At 37.0% G+C, this 25,983-nt stretch overlaps 2 protein-coding genes and 1 pseudogene across 2 annotated transcripts; 1 reads left to right on the forward strand and 2 right to left on the reverse strand.

Moving 5' to 3' along the window:
* Positions 1–767: 767 nt before the first annotated feature.
* On the reverse strand, positions 768–1,808 carry LOC122483763 (olfactory receptor 1030-like). The gene has a single exon (XM_043581131.1). It carries the CDS (start codon positions 1,704–1,706, stop codon positions 768–770), a length of 939 nt encoding a protein of 312 aa, XP_043437066.1. The 5' UTR covers positions 1,707–1,808.
* A 10,995-nt stretch (positions 1,809–12,803) lies between these two features.
* Positions 12,804–13,787, forward strand: LOC122484345 (annotated as a pseudogene).
* A 10,531-nt stretch (positions 13,788–24,318) lies between these two features.
* On the reverse strand, positions 24,319–25,326 carry LOC122483761 (olfactory receptor 5M10-like). The gene has a single exon (XM_043581129.1). The coding sequence runs from the start codon at positions 25,264–25,266 to the stop codon at positions 24,319–24,321; it is 948 nt and encodes a 315-aa protein (XP_043437064.1). The 5' UTR covers positions 25,267–25,326.
* Between the last annotated feature and the right edge of the window lie 657 nt (positions 25,327–25,983).

Here is a 25,983-nt window from a genome sequence, read left to right on the forward strand (position 1 = left end):
GAGAATAGCTGAGTTTGGGAAATATTTGAAGGAAAACTGGCACGTATGAAGCCTTAATGATTAGGTCACTTGCACAGGTGGTCTTTATAATATTTCCTATTTTTTGATGTATGTTGGAAATCGTTTGTGAAAAAAAGAAATACAAGTGAAACCACAAAACCAGTTTTATGATGAGGGTGGATATTGATTTAAAAAAAAGCAAACCTTCTAAGGAAAATACGTCATTCCATCAAAGCCTTAAGACTAAGGATTCCACGGGACCAGTATTGTCATTCTAAATATTGTTTAGAGTAATAATCAGAGATACATAAGATCTTCTTTGTTATATGATTACTGTAAACAGCAAAAGAGAAAATAAACCCTCTCACCTACTATAGTTGGGAAGTTTCTGCTTATTAGTTTGGAAATTAATAAGCACTATAAAAATCAAACATATGGGCATTGACATAACATAATTTGGTAGTTCTGTCTTTTATAACTTTGTATCACTATGAGTATTATGCATGGAAACTTCTGTTATTTATTGAATGTATAAACCAATAATAATGCCTTCTGGTTTTGTCTTTGAATTTATAGGGTTTGTTGGTTTTTTTTTTAATTTACTCAGATGGAACTATAAATACTAGCAAATAATTTGACACTTTCAAGATCCAGATGTGAACAATAAAAGTCGAAAAGTAATCAATGACACAAGGTGATTTGTTAATCTTAAATGCTCATTTATTGGTGAGACAATAAGATATATTACATACCTGTGACCAAATTGTCTATTTAATAAGTAATTTCTTTTGGACAACTTTCCTGATTGCTTGTTTAACATCTTTGTTCCGCAGGCTATAGATCAAAGGGTTTAGCATAGGACTCACAAAGATATAAAAAACTGCGACAATTTTCCCCTGTTCTACAGATGTCTCGGAAGGGGGTCGCAGGTGCATGCAGAATAGCGTCCCATAAAAGATGGTGACAGCCGTCAAGTGGGACCCACAGGTGGAGAAGGCCTTGCGCCTCCCCTCTGCAGAACGGATGCGCAGAATCGTCGTGAAAATGAAAATGTAGGAGATGAGAATGATGGCAAGAGAGCATGTGAGATTGAAACCAGCCACCACAAACATGGCAGTTTCTTTGACATACGTATCCGAGCACGCAAGGACTATGAGAGGTGGGTCCGCACAGTAGAAGTGGTTGATTTCATTGGGTCCACAGAAGGAGAGGCGAAGCATCAGGATGGTCTGTGCCAGGCCATTTGCAAAACCGTAAATATAGGGCGTAGCAACAAGAGAGAGGCAGACACATCTGGACATCTTGCTACCGTACAGCAAGGGGTTGCAGATCGCCATGTAGCGGTCATAAGCCATCACCGTCAGCATATAATAATCCGTGATCACCAGGGCAATGAAAAAGTGGAATTGTAGAAGGCAACCAAGGAAGGAAATGGCTTTTCTCTTGGATAAGAAATGAACCAGCATCTGCGGAGCGACACTGGTAGCGTAACAGAGATCCACAAAGGAGAGATGGCTGAGGAAGAAGTACATGGGCGTGTGAAGTTTTGAGTCACTTCGGATTAACAAAATCATGCTCACGTTGCCAACTACTGTGATAAGGTAGATGACCAGGAAGACCACAAAAAGGACAGGCTGCAACTCGGCTCGATCTGTCAGTCCCAGGAGGATAAACTCAGTCACTGCTGTGTAGTTTGTCTGTAACATTGTGTGTGCTCGGCTTCAAATGGGGACTGAAAGAAAGCAAATAGAGATGCATGTCTTTGGTCAAGCATCTGTTACCCCCATCATGTCATCTGATAGTTCTAGTCTGAAGCTTGTAAGTTTCACGTGCCGTAAAGGAATAGCCTAGTAAGCCCGCAGTTGACAGTTTAAACATCTACATTAGTAGAGAGCTCCTTTTATAAAGGCAGTCATATTCTAAATGCTTTTCTTCAAGTCTCTTCGTGTTGACAAGACTTAATCTTCTCTGCAAGATGTATTACGTTTGTTCACTTACAATTTCCTTAAACGTTGCTGTTTTGGGACACTGAAATCCATTGTTTGTCAATATAGTTTTGATGTGGAATATAAATCATCACCTTTTTTTTGCAGCTAGAAGGAATGACGCATATCCCTATAGAACTAGCTTTTGTCCTCTTGCCTCCCCGAACTCAAGATCTTTTCAAGCAGTTTGTTCCCTCATGCTGCAATTCATGTCCTTTCCCTAGGGTCTTCTCTACTCAGGTGGTCCCCTATCACCAAACCTTAGTGAACATGTAAGACTCAGCCTAGGATCTCCTTTGCTTTGGGTATCATTATCAAAACTTGGTTCATGAGGCATAAAGTCAATCATGTTTTTGATATAAAAAAAGATACATGTATAATATGCAAACCATATATATATGTATATATATATATATGTATAAAATATACACATACATATATCAGTGATATCAAGTGTTTATTGGGTGAAAGATTAGACAAAGCAATAGGATTAAAAGTCCCCCTGGTATCCATGAGGAGACAATAATGAAAAAAAAAAGTTAACATATCCATGCCTTATAATAATTTTATGGTAACTCTACCTCATTTTAACTTTCACATAAAATAAGAAAAATTATGTAACATAAATTCTGATTAGGGTTTTCAAGACATGTGAATGATCCTAGTGGAATAATAATCATAGCAATCATACAACTGAGACAAGACTTAAGTTACCCTCAAGTGTATCTCCCCTTTCTGCATTTATGGAGGGTACTTTTATGTACCATAAATACCATCTTGTAAAAAACCAGTAGCTTCCTTCAATAACACACACACAGGTATGACAGCATGTTATACTGCCTTTTACTAATAGCTACGCATCCAAGAATGGGCAGGAATCATTTTTTAAGGCACTTTGTAAATGCCTTTCCAATAATCTTGCCCATTGCATTATCCCACTCTGCACATGTGGACTTTGGTCATATTGACCAGGGTATTAAAATCCAAGACAAGTCACCTAAATCAATGTAATCATAAATATTTTGTACGTTTCTAAGTTTGTAAAATCAGAGCAGTTATTATAAAAGTCAAATATTCTTTCATGCTGGGATGGTGTTTTTAATAAATATCTATTAACATATAAATCAAGCATCAAAATAATTAATATCTCTTTGTTTCTGTGGGTTAATGATGCAGTGTAACCTTGAACATGTCTGATTATTTAACTGACACTATACGACAATAACTTTTCTTTAAAGAAATAGATCACAACACCCTACATAGTTAGAACAGAGAAAACTCAGAGAGAAGTATTTGTAGGGAGACAGAAGTGGCTCTGGGGTACCTGAGGCTCTGTACTCTTGACATTCACCCTCACCCTGAGGTTCTGGTCATGTAGATTTCTGGTGGCACTACCCATTCATCTAAAGAGTCTACAAGGTTGATGTTTATTTTAAGAAGGGTGATGTCTCCAGATATGTGGTCATAATTCAGTCTGAAGTGGGAAAAGATTTAGGAAGCCATCTTAATGAGATGCATTTTGATTAACTTTCATGTGGATTATAAACCTGGGAGTGGCTGTTTTTCTATGAAGGGATGTAGAGCATTGTACAATAGGATGCTTGTAATTATAACAAGTAGCATTTCTAACTTGGAAGGAACCAGAAAGTATTTAATGCCACTCCCTAATTTTCTTCATTAAGTAAGAGACAGTATACTGGGTTAGATTTTGAAAGTCATCAAAATGAACAGATCCTAGGAGCCCGCAGACCACCTGGCAGGAAAGCCACATCCCCCAATTCCTAGCCATGGGGCACGACCAAATTCCTCATCTTTCTGTGTCTAATTTCCTCATGTGTAAAATTTGGTTCAAGGAGCAACTCCCTCATATTAGGGATTTAAATTAGTGCAAAACTTTTAAAATATGTCTCACATGGAGGAAACACTCAAGAAGTTGTAGCTACTGTTGTATGAGGTGAAAAATCCAGGTCTGGTCTAACATAAGACTCAACTTCAAGTGTGACTTTCAGGGACAAGAGTTTATCTAATCTCTAGCTAGAGCCTCAGTGACACCTGGAAGAGTGCTTTCCCAAATGGAGCCAATCAATCATTATATATGGAATGGATGTTCTCTCCAGTCTAGTAACTATTATTTTGTTGTATACGTATAAATATTTGTACTCTTAGAAAATCGTTAACTCGATAACAACAGTTTTGCTAACTCGTCAGCATATGTTTCAGCCCATAACTTGATTTTTTGTTGACTAAAATACTTTTCTCTACATTCCAAAATATATTTTGACAACGCCAAATCCTACCTGTGAAAGAAGAATGATTTCCCAAGGCCAGCACAGATAGGAGGTTATAAACTGTTATAGGTTTATAAACTGTTTGGGTTCTTCTAGCCTGAAGAGTTTATAACAGAATTGTCATACAGGCACCAAATCCCTATGGTTTAATTATCTCTAGCAGCAAATCATTCAGATAATGTGCAGTCACTAACTTATGCTTTTGCAAATCCTAACCAAGCTCCTTGAGGACCTGATTTTGGCCAATGCCCCAATATCAACAGGGAATCAAAGCTCTCGAGAATCATAAAGCAATGGGATTCCTCATTTATTTTACATTATGCTTGAATGTCTTACTATTTCTTGACTGGGGGAATAATAGGTTCTCTTGTCTACAACCTGTCAGGTAGAACGGTGCCTGGCGCACACAGAAAGTTTTGGAGTCTGGAATGCCACTGGAAGATCAATCAACTTAGGTTGATCTTGGACTCATTATTTACTCATTCCGAGCCTTGTGCTTTATCTTGTTACTAGGATTAATACTCCATAGCTATTATGTACTGTGAGAATGTTATGGATATACACATGATATAGATGTGCGGGGGTTCTCCCTTTGTCACCCTCTCCCACCCTGACCCACTGCCTTGTCTTCTCTACCTTCCTTTGTCCCTCTGGAGTTGAACCCTGATGGATCACATCCGTAGAGCTCCTTTGGTGTCCAGTGTCAGCTGAGTTTGGCCACTGGGAGGAACCAGTGGAGGGACAAGAAGGAGAAAGAGAAAAGTAACTCAATTTATTTCTCCTTGTCTCCTCGATTCACAACAAAGGGGCTCCAGTGGCTGCTTCCTTCCAAGCTAAACTCCTGCTGAGCTGTGTGTTGGGAAAGAAACTGGTCGGGATTTGATCCCCTCAAGTCTGGTGGTTGTAGTCATTGCCTGGTCGTTTTAGAACAAGGAGTGGACATGCCTTTCTGAAGTTAGCCTCCAGATGATTCAACTTCTTTGATCAATTTCTATAACTTTGCCTGTATTCTGTGTCTTTTCTTTAAATTCCCTTCAGGCAAACAATCTGAGTGAAATGTTGTTTTATGCCATGTCCCTAATCCAGGTCAGAGCAGCACACAGTAGTTATTCAATAATGTGGCAGTGGAAGTAGTAGCAGTAATTTTGTTAAAGATTGGGGATATATCTGGGTTTAGAAGGTTCTGACCTGGAGCTTAAAAGGACCATTGAGGTACCCTCCTTCTGGATCCTGACTCAACTGAGGACTATGCATATGAGTCAGATATTATCATTACTAGCATTATTACAGGTCAACTTAGATTTGAAAATGTGGCTTAGACTTGCTTTTCTGTTCCTTTCCTCTGAATTGAAGTCACGCAGATAGAGTAGCACATAGGCATAGCTCTGGTGCTCTCCTTCTCTTTCCAGAGCCATGACCAGTCAGCACGTCTGACTGAGATGAGACATGTTCATGAACCACATAGAGAATTGGATGTCTCGTATTGTTGGCCAGGCAACAGCAAGAATCTTTTTCCATAATCCCACTAATCTGTATTCACCCTACTTAGATAAGCATGTGGGGGATGCAGTGAATGGAATCCAAAATGTCCTTTAAAACCTTGTCCCCCAGAGTCACCTCTGCCTCATCCCTTGTTACCATAATTGGCACACCCTTTCATCTCTTCATGCATTCCAGAAGCCTCTGTTATCAATGGTTACATGTTCTCATCCCCATTCCCTCTGAATATTATTATATCCTTGACTTTGAAATACTCTGAGTCAAACTTTCCTAAATTGAGAAGAAGGGGAAGGAGGAGAAAAAGAAGGGAAAAACAATCGGAATCATAGGCATCGAAAGAAACTTCAAAGAGGTTTGCAAAGTTGCTTCAAAACTTTTGGGAGATCCTTTTTCTTAAAATAATATGTAATGTTAAAATTAATTTCTTTAATAAAAATTTCAAATTTGGACAAATGCTATGAATGGGAAGTGCACGACAGAACAAAGCAAGTCATGGCTCTGACCACTTTTTGATCCCATTAAACACTATCAATCTAGTACTGGACCCAATCCTTTTGCCTGGAAACTATAAAGGTTTTTGGTGCTCCTCATAGTTCAGTCTTCTCCATAAGAAACCTGTGTGTGTGTGTGTGTGTGTGTGTGTGTGTGTGTGTGTGTGTATTTATAATTTTCAAGAATGTCTGAAGCATAATTACCCATAAACATTCATTATTAGCCTTAACAAGTCCATATGGGCTGAAGTGTTCTCAGAGAAATATCTAAGCAAATAATATTTTACCTGCATCCTAGCTCTGTGTTCATAGGAAAAAAAATATTCAATTTTTCTGAGTGTCAGGACTTTCAGCTTAAGAAATAAATTATATCTGCATCACAGAAATATTGTAAATGTCAAATGTTCTTTGCCTGTTTGTGGTAATGAAGATGGATATTTATTTTAAAATGCTTAGCACACTAGTGACTTGCATTCCTCATAAATACTCAAGAGATGAGAGTATCTTCCACACTATCTGAGTCTCAAATGTGTTGTAGGTGCAGATAACGTAAAGTAAATGTGAAAATGTAACTTTAATAATTCCCTGTAATTGTCTACCTCTTCCTCTGGAGACAATTACATTGAGCAGAGATGGGGGAAACAAGATACAGTGTGTTTTTTATGGTGAATCTGCTATAAAACCAGTTAATTATATCTGCCCAGATGAATTTAAGAAAATGCAGAGATAATTTCAACGATCAAAGCATGTATAAACAGAGTGTATAATGTGGAAGTTGATGGTCAAAACATATTCAAGGTCTCAGCAATAGGTCAGTTGATTGGTAAGCAATTCAAATTTCCACAATGAATACAATGTATCACCTTAAGGGAGGAAAAACAATATCTTAACTAAACATGAAAACATAATTTCTTTCTACTAGCATATTTCATGAAAGATTTGATGATAGCATGGATTTAATACTGTGTTATAAAGTATAAGGGATAATTATAATATATTCAAGCTTTGACCCATCTCAACAGATCAGCTAGGCAGAAAAGCACTTTCAGAATGACAAGGAGTATATATAGGGTTTGTTGTTGCTTATTTTTTTTCACCTAGCAGGATTTTTGACCCACCTGACGAGTAAAGTTCTTTTATTTACTCTTCACATGTTCATGGCAACTGGTAAATAAATATTTTGCATGTTTCTCTCTTATATTTTCAGAAGAAAATTTAATGACAAAATATCTATCTATCTTTAGTTGTCATGTTACCTGAATCCTTGTGTCAGGATATAATTCCATAGCATGTAGACTTGTGAAGTATGATTTTCTTTTAAAAAGCAACTTTGGACTTAGAGCCATCAAAATGTTAATAACTCTTTGGTTGCTCTTCCTCTTTAGGGAAAGGCCCAGTCCTTCATATTTTAATGATTTCCCCCGTTTTATGACTTATGAGGCCTCTTATCACTGGTGAAAAGAGGCTTTGATCTGCATCCATTATGTTTGTGCTTCTCTTTGGCCTTCTTTGGCTTCCGATCTACATGGTTGCTCTGCTGTCCTCTACCAGGACAAGTGCATCTTGTAGTCCTTAATTTCTCTTGGCTGGACACAGCCTGCTAATCTTCCCTACTGACCCAGCTGTACCTTGGCTCTTCAGGGGACTACAGCCCCTCCTGTAACTTAAATCTGCCCCTTAGACTCTTGTAGACATGACCTGGGAATGCTCCTGTGTAGTACTCAGCCTCGCTGATGCAACATATCTGAGGTTCCCACCTTTGTGTGATATTTTCACATTCCCTACAAGGAGATGAAGGAAGTTTGGAAATTTGGGGATAGCCCATACCCCCATGGAAACCAAAGAAACTTTTGGAACATTAAGTCAAGTCCAAGGAGCACTATTTAAGTTAGGTGGGCCCACAGTCTACTTTGCCTTGGCTGCCTGACAAGTTGATTCAAGGTCAAAGCCCACAGCAAGGAGAGCCAGTCTCAGAGTTATTTCCTAAGGCCTTAAATCATCTTTTTCTTTTTTTTATTCACTCATTAGTATGCCTATGCCAAAGTACCAGGCTTTGGGCTCTTTACTTTCTCTCTGTCATAATCTACATTTTTATGTCAAGCACTAATGGTAGATGGACTTCAGATGAGGAAAATTTGGCTCAATCATATAAAAGATAAAATACTATTATTTTTTCTTATTTATAATGGTATTATTATGAACCTGGCTCAGAAGTACTAGGAATTTACTATGATTTCAAATTATAATGTAAATAAAATTCAAAGAAGAAATATTATATGAGCAGGAATCATAAACTAAACCTACTGTTGTATAAGCAGCCCATGCCAACAAGTATACTTGAACAAGTTTCATTCAAACTAACCTTTCAATTAGATCTGAGAGTCTAAAAACTCACTCCCTGCAACTTGCTATTTAATTCACGGGAAGAAATGATCTTAGGTTGATCCTAGTGAAAATGAGACAAGCTGCTGTTTACATGGAACACCACTAAGTCACAACGCTCCTCCTAGCATCACTGCTTAGGTATTCATTCAGTACCTCTCCACTAAACATCAACTGTGCACCCAAAATATTGTATGGATCTGTTTCAGAGATGTCAACTGAAATCGACATTAATTCTGTCCTCAGAGCACTGACAATCTTGTAAAAGAAATAGGTTACAAAAGTAGTAAGTACAAGAGAGACAGGGAAAACCACCAGTGGCATTCACAAGGGGAAACAACTATTCCAGCTGAGGATATGATGAGCAGAGGCACGACAAAGACCTTTTCATTACAAAGAATGCAATACCTTATTACCTACCCTAGGAGAAATCTCAGTATCAAAACTGGTACCATGTGTTCTTGCATTTAATGAAAGATACAGCATTCATTTAATGATTAACCCATAAATGAGGATCTGATCCATTGAGAAGTGACTTTTGTAAAGACCTCCAGAGGGAATCCTAATGATGTCCCCTAGGTGATTTCCTGATGAATGCTTCAGAGAGGAGTCATCCAGAGTTAGTCATCCAAGTATGAATCCTGCTACCTTGGGGACCTTCCAGGAGGCTAGGAAATCACTATCCCTCCACAGGCAAGTCTGAAAATCAAGAACTCCTAATATTGTTTGATATCATAGTATCTCCTCTTTTGAACATAAAATGGAACTAGCAGGGATTATAAAAATTGACACATTAAGGCAAAACCATAGGCAGGCAGACTCCGACTCTTTCTGACAAAGACAGCAGGTGACTGGTAATGTGTTGAGGTCAGGCCTTGCAACCATCTCGAAATTGGTTACAGATCCATTTCATAATACAGCTAAGATTTAGAATAGACTTACACACCGAGCTTCAGCCAGTTCTTGGAATTCAAAAAGTCCGTACCTCACCCTTCCCTCTTAACCTTTCCTCCTCCAAGACTAGAGACTTAGACATTCGCACAAGAAAATGTACTTTAACTCCATACAACTGTAATGATTTCCTATACTTTTTATTAAGAGAATATTTTTAAAGGATTTAGGTAAATGAGTGTAAGGTTAAGGGTGAGAAAGAAAAACATAAATGTGAACACCTCCCCTTATTCATTTGAAGGAGCTTCTCATAGATTTACTCAATTCAAGCTTGCACTGAAATATGATGGCATTGTTGCGACCAGAATGATCAAAACAGATTTAAATTGTTTTGTTCAAGGGGAATATACTTTTCTTTACTGTGTTATATATATAACACATGTTATTAAGTGAACTCTATGCCCAACATGGGGCTGGAACTCATGACCCCGAGATCAAGAGTCACGTGCTCTACTGAGTCATACAGGAATTCCTTCTTTACTGTGTTTCTGTCCCTTTCCAACACTGCAATGGACTTTATTGACTTTTGAGCTAAAGGATCCCATTTAACCAAAGTTATCAGAAAAGATTCATTAGGGATTGAAGGGGTTTTTTTGTTTGTTTGTCCCCCGTCCCCATATTGTTCATAGACCTTTAATTCCTACCTAAGCTAAGCATAATTGAGGTTCTTTTTGGCAAATATGTTATTTGAACTGTAATGATTTTATACATTTAGTTATTCTCTTCTTTTGGATTGCTCTCATTCCTCTCATTTTCTCACTAATCTTTCTATTGGAATGAGAGCACTGAATGACAGAGGAAGAAGGGTCTCTTAACAACGTGGAATGCACCCATCTGGTGGAGGCCCATGGCATTGTGGGCTATGCTCTGTGACATGTGACTGAAAAAGTCTTAGATGCCATTCAACAAAATCTGCGCTGGCATTTTTTGAACACTGAACACTTTAGTGAGAATATGAACACATAAGTTCTCTTCTACTCCTTCACTTCAGCTTATACTTTGGATTATAACTATACCAAATTTACTTCCACAGTAAGTGTTTCTCCACATGTATCCAAGAAAGAAAACCCTGGACCTTATGCAGTAAACAACAGAATGGTGTGATCATTAATAATAAGGCTTACCTCTTTTTCCTTCTATTTACGAATGCAAGAAAACTTGAGTTAGGCTCATGGAGACTCTTGGTAAGATTATCTCTTTTCAAGGTTCTAAAAAACCAACAGAATACTACTAGAGCTAAAGTCAGAGGAAGGGGTATTTCCTTCTTCAAACTAATGGGGAAAATTTTTGTGTGCATGATGATGGCAAGTTCTATACTTAGGGAAACTTTGTGGTGATACATCAGGATCTTCTCTAAGGAGAAAGTATAAACCAGCAGAGGGTAAAAACAGGTGATAAAACCTCTTTTATTTAGTTTAAACAGATCATAACAACTGTCTCACTCAGTGCTTCAACCCTAGCTGTACATTAAAATCATGTGGAAAGTTTATTAAGAAATATGCCAATGTGTATACCTCACCTGAGCTGAACTGTGATCCCAGTATCAATGCTCTCAAATATTCCCCATCTGAATGTAACATGAAGCCAGAGTTGATAATCACTGATTGAAGTGTTATATTTGTGAATATATCATTGTTATAAGCAATAGAGTTATTCTTTAAAATGTATAAACTTTTAATATCCTCCTGGCTTTAAAAATTAAAGGCAAGTTATGTTTTCTGTCCTGAGTCAACTTCCAACTCTTTCTAATAGTCCAACCTGCAAATTTTAATCATCAATTAAAAATGTTTTGGGTCAGATGCCATTATCACTAGTTTGTGTTATAAAAACAAATCTGATATGGTAGCTAGAATTTTTGTAGCAACTCAGTCTACACTGGCACATCACAGAGGTGAGACATCTACACATCATGAAAAATCAGCAGATGTGAATTGGCAAACATACCTCATTGATTCATCCGTTTGTTCAACTAATGGTTATTGTATCAAATGATGTGGGTATTGGCCCAGGTTCTAGGGATGTGGCAAAAAATAAAGTTCTTGCCCTCCTGTTACTAACATTTTAATAGAGGACAGATTAAAAAATATGTAATAATTATTTATGTAAATAAATAATCATTTCAGAAGTGATAAATGAGGAAAAATAGATCATGGTCCATGATTAAAGAGCTATTTGGAGCAGAACTTAACTTGAGAGATCTAAATGAGGTGATGCCATGAGTGACTCAAAGGCCTGGTAGAAGAAATTTCAAGGCAGAGGGATGAGCATATGCAAAGGTCCTGAGATAGGATTGTGCTCAAGATGTTTAAAAAAAAAAAACACTAGAAGGACAATGTGGCAAAAGAAAAATGACTAGAGAGAGAATTTTATCTTAGGCCTAAGTGACAGCAGAGAAAATGCTGACAAGCTGTTTTAAGATTCCATGCATAATCTTTGGAAGGTATAGCAGATAAGACTTCCTGATAGTTTAGATATAAGGTATGAAATCAAAGGCATGAGATAAAATGAAATATGAACATGACATATATAATATAAAATAATCATAGATATTGGGATATTATGAGATAAAAAGAGACCATGAGATCAAAAGGGATATTAGGTGAGGAAACAACCCAGACTCTGAGTGGCTGGTTTGAAAGGAGATGAGATGGAAAAGACACCAAGAAACCTACGTTGCTGTAAGAGAATAAGGAAGAAATGAGGAAGAAACTGAACATGAATACATACACAACAGGCTCTCAAGAGTATATTCTACTCCAATTACAGAAGTTTTGCCCTTGTTGACAACAATACAACCAGTCTACAGAGCATCACCCCATCTCCTGATTTCCTGATGAAGCTTTATGTCGTGATCAGACAATGGCAGTAGCCATGTTGGAGCACCAGTGGTTGTGATAACACAGCCTAATCAGCGACACCAATGAGCTAAGTCGAATTCTGTATGTGCTAGCTGTGAGGTGAGAGTGGCAAAGCAGTCAGCATGGCAGGTGCATGGACTTCAAATATATTGTCCATTTCACCACCAACCACCTCAAGGCACCTGCTGCAACTCTTCTAACACTGGGGCAACTAACAACCTATTTACACCTCTCTTTCCAAACCTGACTTTGTTTTAGTGCCCATTTACTTTGTTTAGTCTTGAAATGAATGCAATTTATTTCTGGATTTATATCTGAAAAATTATTCTCTTATCAGAGAATATGACGATGGACAAACTTCCCCAACAAAATGGCACTGAGGCAACTGAATTCATCCTGCTAGGACTCACAAGCCAACCAGGGCTGCAGTCCATCCTTTTTGTGGTGTTTCTCTTGATTTACCTCAGCTCTCTGACAGAGAACGTTGGATTCATTGTATTAATCGGGTTCACTCCATGGCTGCAAAACGCCATGTACTTTTTCCTCACCCATTTACATGCGTGGATATTTTGTATTCTACTAACGTCGCACCTCAGATGCTTGGTAATTTTCTATCAGAGAAGAAAATAATTTCCTACATGGGGTGTCTGGCCCAATGTTTTGTTTTTGTGATTCTGCTCCTTATGGAGTATCACATGCTGGGTACCATGGCCTCTGACAGGTACGTGGCCCTCTGCCATCCCCTACACTACAACAGCAGAATGTCCAGGCGCCTTTGCATCTGCCTTGTCACTGCCCCCTACCTCTGGGTACTATGGTGGGCACAATGCAGATACTATTGACCTCTCGCTTATCCTTTTATGGACACAACATCATCAACCATTTCTACTGTGCTGACCCACCCCTCCTGATGCTCACAGGATCAGACACTTACAGAAAGCAGACGGCTCTATTTGTGTGTGGAGATTAACCTCACCGTTCCATCCTTATATCCTACTCATCATCCTTATCTCCTACACTTTCATTTTCACCACCATCATGAGGATCCCTTCCAGCAAAGGCCAGTGCAAAGACTTCTCCACCGGTGGCTCCCACCTGATCGCTGTCGCCATGTTTTTGGGGTCCCTATTCTGCATGTATCTGAGACCAGCCCTTGAGCAGTCTGTTGAACAAGGGAAAATTGTGGCAGTGGTTTGTATCTTTGTGAGTCTCATGCTGAATCTATTTATCTACAGCCTGAGGAACAAAGATGTGAAGCAGGCTTTGAGAACAATGTTTCAGAGGAACTTTGGCACAATGGAGAAAAGGTTTATTTTGACAGTCTCCCAATGAAAAAACCAAAAACATGCCAAAACAATGAAAAAGCAACCCCTGTTGGTTGTACCTGAGTGCAATTCTCTGGAGTAACACTAACATGGATTATATATGCACAGCTTCTGACCAGGTGAGAATCCTAATGGCAGCCATGAAAAGGACAGTTGTTTGGAGATGATGACAGGTGGGAAACACAACAGCGGAAGTCAGCTGCTTATAATTAAGCAGGGTCCCCTGTTTAGTCTCACTCAAGAACTCCCTTCCCCTTGATCAGTCTGCAGACAAGTCCTTCCTTTCAGCTCATAGGTCCACAATATTGACCATCACTGAGCTATTCTTATTAGCAAAGTGCAGGGCTTTGCAGTATGTTTCCTGAATATGCAAATAATTTACATTCACTTGATATACTACATAGTTTCCTTTAATGAAAGCTGATTATCTTCTCAAAAAAGGCTGAAAACTTTAATTCTGCATATTTGTTTCAATACGTTCATTTTTGGTACATTCTTATGTCTACTTATCCAGAGTAGAAAACCATCTGTGCTTTATTATTTTCACAAAGAATCTGATAGTTGACGTCTTAATTAACCAACACATTTGTTTCAATAGTTTTCCTTAATCAAAGCAGATACCTATAGGAATAGGCGAAACCCATTCTGGATATAGAAATGTCATGGCTTCCATTAGAGGCTTTTATGATTCTGTTCCTACCTTATTGACAATTACTTGCTCTGTGATTCTGCATATTACCTTGCTGTTCCGTTCATGTCTACCCATAAACTATTTTTAAAATAGCAGCTATTCTAAGCGTGGAAATTTGGGCTTAGTATTTTGCAACTAACTCGTAGCACAGCCATATTCCTGATTGCTTGATACTTTTTGAACTTGGGCTTTACTTAAGTGAATTAATATAGCGTACCATTGATATGACACATTTAGTACATCTTTTCCTTTTAATATTTCAGCAGTTTTTATTTTTCTCTCTTTAGGAAAATCTTTCCCCACGTAAGCTTCAGCTTCTGATTGGTTATTACATGAAGATAAGTTTCTACAGTCTTACTTAATCTTACTTCTTTCTTTCTTTCCTTTTGGACGTAGCTATGTGTACCGTCGCCACCACCAAATGGGTGCTCAAGTTTTCCTTTCTCCTCAAAAGCGTTGTGAGTGCTATTTCATTGTGTGTATGTGTGAATACAGTAGATATAAAACCATCACAGAGGACATTAGTGCATCAGATACAATTTATTGGAACCGAAATTTGTTTTACTTCATCTCCATGACACGGTACTTCTAGCTGTTGTGATGATGCTGTTACAGCACAAGAAGAATTCTTCCTTTGGTGGAATTTCTTTGGGTTGATAGACTTTTGAAACATTACTATGAAAATTCTCTCAAAATATCTTTTTAGGCCTTCAGCGCATTCTTACAATTGGAATAGCTGAATAAAAGTGGACAAACATCTTTAATACTCCTGAAAACCTAACGTTAAATTGATTTCCAGAAACACTGTGAATTGTTATTTTTCCTGACACTAACAATGTATGGAAGTACTAGTCCTTTAGAACTCTCTTAACTGACATTCAAGAGTATCTTTTTTTTAATGTTTTTGTTTTGTTTTGTTTTGTTTTGTTTTGTTTTTGAGACAGAGAGCACAAGCAGGGGAGAGGCAAAGAGAGAGAGGGAGACAGAGAATCTGAAGCAGGCTGCAGGCTCCAAGCTCTCAGCACAGAGCCCAGCAGGGCTTGAACCCACGAACTGTGAGATCATGACCTGAGCCAAATTTGGATGCTTAATTGACGGAGCCACCCAGGCACGCCCCCACAAATGAGTATCTTAGTTCATGTTTTCATTACCAAACTTGTTACTCATCCATTTTTAGCATGTTTAAATTTATCAAAGTTCCATTCATAGCTTGCAGCATTTATTTATGTGTTGGGGTTAGTGATTCAACTGATTTCTAGGAACTTATCAAACCTTAACACTTTACCACTTTATTCTCTTTGTGGCAAAATCTTTGCCCAATTATTGAGTGCTACCTATTTATTTTTTTAACTTTATTTATTTATTTTGAGAGAGAAGGAGAGATAATGTGAGTGGGAGAGGGGCAGAGAGAGGGAGAGAGAGGGAATCCCAATCAGGGGCTGCACTGCCAGCACAAAGGCAAACCTGGCCCTCAAACTCAAAAACCTGTGAAATCGTGACCTGAGCCGAAACCAAGAGTCAGATGCTTAGCAAACTGAGCCACCGAGGCACCCGGAGTGCTGCTTATTTTAAATATTAAATATTTAAATAAAAAAAAATTAAATAAAAAATTTTAAATATTAAAAATTTAAATATTTATTTTAAATATTTTAAATATTTTAAATATTTTAAATATTTTAAATATTTATTTAAAAATATTTAAATTAAATATTTTAAATATTTAAATATAAAATAAAAAATATTTATTTTATCAAACTCAAAAACCTGTGAAATCGTGACCTGAGCCGAAACCAAGAGTCAGATGCTTAGCAAACTGAGCCACCGAGGCACCCGGAGTGCTGCTTATTTTAAATATTTTATAGTCAAACAGATTAATTTTCTGTCGTGAACTTTTCCTACTACTATTAAGCTCAGAAACATTTTTCTCATTGTTGAAATTTTCAGGATTTATTATAATTCTAATCAACACAGAATTTGTTTCCAGTGATTGAATGACTCACAGCTGAGGGCTCAGTGTGGGCATGTCGGTTCTTTGGGGGGGAATAATTGTTGGCAAAAGGGAAATTTAGCTAGGGATAAGGTTCTGTGTTTACATATCTGCGAAAAACTATGTGGCATTATGGACCCTGGCAATGTTACAAAACTAAAATGTTTATATAAAAGTGTTAAGTAATGCACAATGGTTATAGATAAAACCGCATTCTTGCTCGTCCTTTATAAGCCACCAGCATCTCTCTGCCTTTCTGGAAAAAAAAAAAAAGTCTTAATTCACTCATCTCCTTTCATCCTAAGCAGAACTCTCTATGCCATAATCCCATACATCTCCCAGTCGGGCGTGAAGACTAAGCCATAACATTCCTATTCATACTAAGACATGTTTATTCATTATTCAAATAATTTACTGCAGATATGTCTTGTATGCATAGCCATATTTGAATTTTATGTATATATTTTCCTGTATTTCATGAATGAAACCACCTTATGCATAAATGCCAGGTTAAAAATATTGGATAACTAGAAGCATCTGATTTGCATTTCCTACAAAAACTTTTATAAGGAAAAATAACGAAGATGGAATTTTTACTAGCAATTGGAGCATGTTTTACATTTATATTAATTGTAAGAATTTATTGTTAGATGTATTTACATCTATATGTATTTTAAATGATGTGAACAAATAAGAAATAAACAGAAGTATTTCATCTAATTATACAATGAAGATAACATCATACATTTGTGAGATAATAAAGGATTGCTTAAAAATATTAAGATGAAATGGGTTAACATCTATATGTGCCAAAAAGATACTTGTTTTAGACCTAAAGACATCTGCAGATTGAAAGTGATGGGATGGAGAAACATTTATCATGGAAATGGACATCAAATAAAGCCAAAGTAGCAACACTTGTATCAGACAAACTAGATTTTAAACCAAAAATGTAACAAGAGATGACGGGCTCTATATTATAAGATTATTATAATATTATTGTAATATTATTATAATATTATTGTAATATTATAATAAAGGGGACTGTCAAACAAGAAGTTCTAACATTTGTAGCTACTTATGCCCCCAAATATATAAAACAATTAATAACAAACATAACGGAACTCATTAATAATAAAGCAATAACAGCAGGGGATTTTAACACCACACTTACATCAGTGGATAGATGAAGCAGAAAAATCAACAAGGGAGCCATGGCTTTAAATGACACACTGGACCAGATGAACTTAACAGATACATTAAGAACATTTCATCCTAAAGCAGCAAAATTAACATTCTTTTCTTTCTTTTTTTAAATTTTTAAAAACATTTTTAATGTTTATTTAGAGAAAGAGATAGCAGGAGCAGGAGAGGGGCAGAGAGAGGGGAAGACACAGAATCCGAAGCAGGCTTCAGGCTCTGAGCTGTCAGCACAGAGCCCGACACAGGGGTTGAGCTCACCAGTGGTGAGATAGTGACCTGAGCCAAAGCTGGATGCTCAAATGACTGAGCCACCCAGGCACCCCAGAATAAACATTCTTTTCAAGTACACATGAGATATTCTCCAACATAGATCACAGACTAGGTCACAAATAGGTCAGGCCTCAGCAAAGACAAAAAGATTGTGATCATACCATGTGCATTTTCTGACCCCAACACCACGAACCTTGAAGTCAACCACAAGAAAAAATCTGGAAGGACCACGAACACATAGATAGAGATTAGACAACATACTACTAATGAATCAATGAGTCAACCAGGAAATAAAAAAAAAACATTAAAAAAACATGGAAACTAATAAAACTAAAGACATGACAGTCAAAAATCAGGGGGTGCAGCAAAAGTTGTCATAAAAGGGAAGTATGTAGCATTACAGGCCTATCAAGGAAGGAAAAACATCTCAAATAAACAACCTAGCCTTACACCTAAAGGAGCTAGAAAAATAAAAACAAATAAAGCCTACAGTCAGAGGAAGAAGCTCAATAAAGTTTAAAGCAGAAATAAATGACATATAGAAACTAACAAACAAACAGAAAACAATAGAACAGATCAATGAAGCCAGGGGCTTTCTTTGAAAAAATTAATAAAATTGATAAACCCCCTAGCCAGACCTATAAAAAAGAAAAAAGAAAGGACCCAAATAAATAAAATCACAAATAAGAGAGGAGAAATAGCAACCAACAACCAACATCACAGAAATACAAGCAATTATAAGAGTATATTATGAAAAATTATATGCCAACAAATTGGGCAATCTGGAAGAAATGGATAAATTCCTAGAAAACTACAAACAACTAAAACTGAAACAGGGAGAAATACAAACTGGAACAGACAAATCACAAGCAAAGAAATGGAATCAGTAATCAAAAATCTCCCAACAAACAAAAGTCCAGTGCCAGATGGCCTCCGAGGGGAATTCTACAAAACATTTAAAGCAGTGTTAAATGTTATTCTTCTCAAACGATTCCAAAAATAAAAATGGAAGGAAAACTTCCAAACTCATTCCACAAGGCCAGCATTATCCCAATTCCAAAACCAGACAAAAACTCCACGGAAAAGGAGAACTACAGGCCAGTATCCCTGATGAACATGGATGCATATCATAAATATATATATATATATATATATATATATATATATATATGCAAGATACAAGCAAATCAAATCCAACAGTACATTTAAAGAATCATTCACCACAGTCAAGTGGGATTTATGCCTGAGCTGCAGGGTGGTTCAACATTCACAAATCAAACAGTGTGATAAACCACATTAATTTAAAAAAAAGGATAAGAACCATATAATCCTATAAATAGATGCAGAAAAAGCATTCGACAAAATACACCATCCATTCATGATAAAATCCCTCAACAAAGTAGGGATGGAGAGAGCATACATCAACATCATCAAGGCCATATTTGAAAAACCCACAGCTGATATCATCTTCAATAGGAAAAAAATAACAGCTTTTTCACTAAGGTCAGGAACAAGACAGGGATGTTCCCCCTCACCACTGTTATGTAGCATATTACTGGTAGTTCTAGTCTAAGCAACCAGACCACAAAAAGAAATAGAAGCATACAAATCAGCAAGGAAGAAGTCAAACTTTCACTCTTTGAAGATTGGCATGATACTCTATATAGAAATCTAAAAAGATTCCAGCAAAAATTTGCTAAAACTGATACATGAATTCAGTAAAGTTGCAAGACATAAAATCAATGTACAGAAATCTGTTGCATTTCTATACACCAATAATGAAGCGGCAGAGAGAGAAATCAATCCATCCCACTTATAATTGCACCCAAAACAATTAGATACCTAGGAATAAACCTAACCAAAGAGGTAAAATGTCTGTACTCTGAAAACTATAAAACAGTGATGAAAGAAACTGAGGTGATACAAAAATGGGAAAAAATATTCCAGGCTAATAGATTGAAATAACCAATATTGTTCAAATGTCTATTCTACCAAAGGTAATCTACACATTGAATGCAATGTCGGTGAAAACATAACCAGCATTATGCACAAAGCTAGAACAAATGATCCTAAAATTTTTGTGAAACCCCAAAAGATACGCAATAGCCAAAACAATCTTGAAAAAGAAAGGCAAACCTCCAGGGATCACAATCCTAGACTTCAAGTTATATTACAAAACTGTAGTGATGAAAAATAGACACATGGATCAATGGAATAGAACAGAAAAACCAGAAATGAACCCACAACTACATTGGCCAACAATCTTCAACAAAGCAGGAAGGAGTATCCAATGGAAAAAAGACAGTCTCTTCAATAAATGTTGTTGGGAAAATTGGACAGCAACATAAAGAATGAACCTGGACCACTTTCTTACACCATACACAAAAATAAATTCAAAATGGATGAAAGACCTAAGTGTGAGACAGGAAACCATCAAAATCCTAGCAAGAACACAGGCAGCAACTTCTTTAACCTTGGCCACCGCAACTTGTTACTAGGTATGTCTCCTGAGGCAAAAGAAACGGAAGGAAAAATGAACTATTGGGGCTTCATCAAATTAAAAAGCTTCTGCACAGCAAAGGAAACAATCAATGAAACTAAAAGGCAACCTACAGAATGTGAGAAGATATTTGCAAAGGAGATATTTCATAAAGGGTTAGTATCCAAAATATATAAAAACTTATAAAGCCCAGTACCCAAAAACAAATAATCCAGTTAAGAACTAGGCAGAAGACATGAATAGATACTTGTCCAAAGAAGACATCCAGATGGCTAACAGACACATAAGATGCTCCACATCACTCATCATCAGAGAAATACAAGTCCAAAACCACAACGAGATACCACCTCACACCTGTCAGAATGGCTAAAATTAACACCAAAGAAACAACAGATGTTGGAGAGGATGCAGAGAAAGAGAAACCCTCTTGTACTGTTGGTGGGGATGCAAAGTGGTGCAGGGACTCTGGAAACCAGTATGAAGTAGCCTCAAAAAGTTAAAAATAGAACTACCCTATGATCCAGAAATTGTGCTACCAGGTAGTAATTCAAAGAATACAAATACTGATCTGGAAAGATATATGCACCCCAATGTTTGTGGCAGCCTTACCAACATAGCCAAACTATGGAAAGAACCCAAATGTCCATCAACTAATAAATAGATAAAGAAGTTAGTGTGTGTGTGTGTGTGTGTGTGTGTGTAATGGCATATTCCTCAGCCATAAAAAGGAATGAAATCTTGCCATTTGCACTGACATGGATGGGATTAGAGAGTATTATGCAAAATGAGATAAGTCAGTTAAAGACAAATACCATATGATTTCACTCATATGTGGAACTTAAGAAATAAACAGATAAACATAGGGGAAAAGAAGAAACAGAAGCAAACCAGAAAACAGGCTATTAATTATGCACAACAAACTGAGGGTTACGGGAGGGGAGGTGTGTGAGGGAATGGTTTCAATGAAGCATGGGTATTAAGGAGAGTACTTGTGATGAGGACTAGGAGTTGTATGTAAGGGAAGGATCACTAGATTCAACACCTGAAACAAATATTACACGGTATCTTAACTCAAAGGAATTTTTTAATTAAAAAAAAAATAGGAAACAGGTTAAAATATGAAGGGAAAGGTTATATAATATCACAGTGTGCAATAAAATTTTATTTAGAAAAATTCAACATATTCCTACAAAATATGGCCAGGAAAAATTAATAACATACAGAGATGCTTGCTTATTTAATTTTAGGTGGCAGAGAGGCCACAAAACAAAATTTAAAAAAAATTTCCCATAAAAATGTAAATATTCTTCATATGAGGAATCATCAGAAATAACATGAACAGCAATCATCAAACTGATGTATGTCTTTTATTACTTAAAAGTATGTTTCAATTATTCTTCTGTTCCAATTAAAACATATTCCTTTCGAAAGAGTGCAGTTGAGACAACAAAGAAGACAAACAATCTTAAATGATATGCCCTAATATTAATAAAGGCACAGTCGACTGGTTATGCTCAAGCATAACTAGTCATAAGTGCTTATGACTAAGTTGATGACTCCCAGAGAAAAATTTACCCACAGAAAAAAATTAACAAAAAGTTTAAAAAATAGCAAAAGCCATATTCAGAGCATTAAATGCAGCAATTCCCCATCCTAAAAAAACAATCAAGCATGTTCATGGAGATATGAGTTAATCCTTGCAATAATAGGATACAATATGACAGAAGCTTGCAAGAAAAACTGTATGCAAAGAAGGTGCACCAAATTCATTGTAATAAGAGATTACAAGTACGTTTTGCTTTTTTTTTCAAAATTTAATTTGAATTTTGTTCCAAAATTGAAAAACCCTTTAGTATTTTCCAACTTACTTTTCTACAATTCATATACAATATTCTTGTAACTAATTTCAAGTATGGTCAAATTTTCTGTATAATACTTCAGAAGTGATGTTCACTAAAAATATTTAGTCTGTATGAAAATACAAACATACTATCAAGTGAAAACTTAGTATTCAAACTTGTATAAGGCAAATGATTCCAATTGTGTCTCAGGAATTATAAGAATATGTATGCATATCAAATCATTGAGAAAAATATAATAAAATACAAACAGAAGGGGCGCCTGGGTGGTTCAGTCGGTTAAGCAGCCGACTTCGGCTCAGGTCACGATCTCACGGTTTGTGGGTTGGAGCCCCGCATCAGGCTCTGTGTTGACAGCTCAGAGCCTGGAGCCTGTTTCAGATTCTGCCCCTCCCCCACTCGTGCTCTGTCTCCCTCTGTCTCGAAAATAAATAAACATTAAAGAGAAATTTAAAAATAAATAAATAAAAAAAAATAAAATACAAACAGAAGTTGCCCACTGGAGTAGGAAATGTCACCAATAAATGTCATTGCCTCACATCAGTTTATTTTTTTAATTTGTATATGGCAAACATTGTTGAAAGAATCAGCCTTATTCAATCAACTGAGACATAAGAATGGAGCCTAACTTACTGAAACTGCAGGTCATTTAAGTATTGTTCTGGAAAAGCATTTGAATACATTACTGTAAATACAGGAATTGATTTCACATAAGCATTTACTACTGCCATCTTAGTTAATATCCGAGCACACAATATTAGAACACCGACATTTAAGATAATTTTTAGAAAATTTAACTTACATTTCAATACACAGCCATCAGCTTGACTAATAACACATAGGTTCATGTGCTAACGTGTTGAATTATGCACCTCTTCATATAACTTCTTTACTATTACTTTTCACGATAGAAATTTTGGAAAATACTGCAACAGCCTTATTCACCAAATAATGAGTCACAGACACTTTTATGAACCAAAGTAAACATCAGGTATTCTCCTCAGAAAGATAAAGACACACCGCTCATTTGTAGAATGTTTCAGGGCATTCTTAGGTCTACAGAGCCAATTGATAGACTCTATTTATTAAGTCTGAATAAATTGGATCTAAGTCAGAAGTACTAAATGAAATATATATCTAGATTTCTATTATACTATGATTGAACTGGATCCATGATTCTGAAAACTTATAAGCAGGTGTTGAGAGTATTTTTTTTCAAAATTGAGGAGCATAAACAATATTTATAATAAGACAAAACTTTTTCAGGATATCTCTAATATTGGTTGGGAAAAAATATGGAAAGCTTAAACTTATAGGGGATCCATATATTTAAAATTCCCCCGGGGCACCTGGGTGGCTCAGTCGGTTGGGCGGCCGACTTCGGCTCAGGTCATGATGTCATGGTCGGTGAGTTCAAGCCCCGCGTCAGGCTCTGTGCTGACAGCTCAGAGCCTGGAGCCTGTTTCGGATTCTGTGTCTCCCTCTCTCTGACCCTCCCCCGTACATGCTCTGTCTCTCTCTGTCTCAGAAATAAATAAACGTTTAAAAATAATAATAAAAATAAAATTCCCCCAATGTAATATAGTGATTACTCAGGCACAAGACCATTGATCTATATCACTCATTGAAGAATAAATTATTTCATAATTCTCTTTTAAAATGTTTAAAACTAATCACTCTATTTTGAACCTCATTATGGCTCTCTGGACCATATAATTCAGAGGAGATGAATCTCCCATGTTCCAATCAAACTGAATTAATTCTAATATTTATCCCCCCGAAAATAAAGATGTTAAAGTGTTTTCGGGAATTATTGGATACTACACAATTTACATTCTGAGATTTTTTTGCTAAGGAAATACTGTTTCAACATTACAATTTTTATTAAAGCTATTACTTTGTGGAGAAATTTGGTAATGTCATTGAGAGTTTATGTAATATTCCATCATGACTATAGAGTAGTAGGTTTGCCCTGTGAAGGGACCCACTATGTTATTACAGACACTCAGTAATTACAATGAACAGATGCTACATTGCAGTTTTATGAAAGAGATTTCCCTGAATGATTTGCTGCATAGCATGGATCACATGCTTGTTTCTTAAACTGTAGATCACCGGGTTCAACATTGGGCTCAAGAAAGTATAAAAGACTGCAATTATTTTGGACTCCTCCACAGACTTCTCAGATGGGGTCCTTAAGTACATGCAGAAGAGGGTTCCATAAAATAGGGTGACTGTTGTCAAGTGGGAACCACAAGTAGAAAAGGCCTTGTGCCTGCCTTCAGCAGAACGGATCCTCAAGATGGCTGCAATAATGAGAAGGTAGGAAAGGACAATGATGAAGAGAGAGCTTGACAAAGTCAAGCCAGCGACTACCAACATCGCCATCTTTTTGACATAAGTGTCAGAGCAGGCCAACATTAACAGAGGAGGGTCTGCACAGTAGAAATGATTGATTTCAAGGGAGCCACAGAAGGACAAGTGAAAAGTCAGCAGTGTCTGGGAGAGTCCATTAAGGATGCCATAAATATAGGGGACCATGACTAGAGAGATACAAACGTTCTTAGACATTCTGGTATTGTAACGTAAAGGGCTACAAATGGCTACATAGCGATCCAATGCCATTGAAGCCAGCATGTAAAGCTCAGTGATCACCAGGGCAATGAAGAGAAGACACTGTGTGAAGCATCCAGCATAGGAGATGGTCTTCTGGTCGGAGAGGAAGTTGTGCAGCATGTTTGGAGTGATATTGGAGGAATAGCAAATGTCCACGAAGGAGAGGTGGCTAAGGAAGAAGTACATGGGTGTTTGGAGGTGAGAATTGGTCCTGATCAGCATAATCATGCAGAGATTGCCTGCCAGCGTGATCAGGTAGATCATCAGAAACACCCCAAACAGGATCTTCTCCAGGACAGGGTCGTCTGTGAGTCCCAAGAGAATGAATTCTGTCACTGTAGTGTGGTTTGGGGAAGACATTCTCTTATCCCTTTTAAACTGAGAGTGACAGAGAAAGTGAGAAATTCCATCTGAGCCAGAGTCTCCTTTTATTCCATCCATTTCATCATTTATTCATTGATATATTCATCTACCAGAAAATTTCTCTTCTAACAATACATCAGAACGTCTACATAAATATTTAGTACATGTCACTGTACTGTCTTTTTCTCCTATATCTCAAATGCCAAACATACACACACTTTCTCTGTCTCCTGTGTATATATATTCATATGTGCACATTTCATATTAATTATTATCTACTAATGTATAATATTACGTATTTTATGTATACACATGTTCATACATTTATGCCTTTCTTCCCAGGGAACTCCATATTTGAATTTGGTCACACTTTGAGAAAAAGAAAACCCGTGGGATGAAATTCAGCAATAAAAAGGTGCAAGAAAGGTTGCCTGGGAAGCTCAATCAGTTAAGCTTCCAACTTCGGCTCAGGTCATGATCTCACAGTTCACAGGTTCAAGCTCACATCGGGCTCTGTGCTGACAGTTTGGAGCCTGGAGCCTGCTTTGAATTCTGTGTCTCCCTCTCTGTCTGCCCTTCCCCCACTTGTGCTCTGTCTCTCTCTCAAAAAATAAATAAATAAACTTTAAAAAATTAAAAAGAAAAAAAAAGATTAACTCAATTTGGGGGACTTGGCTGGCTCAGTCGGTTAAGCGTCTGACTTCGGTTCAGGTC

The sequence above is a fragment of the Prionailurus bengalensis genome, chromosome D1 (genome assembly GCF_016509475.1).
Source record: "Prionailurus bengalensis isolate Pbe53 chromosome D1, Fcat_Pben_1.1_paternal_pri, whole genome shotgun sequence".
NCBI lineage: Eukaryota > Metazoa > Chordata > Mammalia > Carnivora > Felidae > Prionailurus > Prionailurus bengalensis.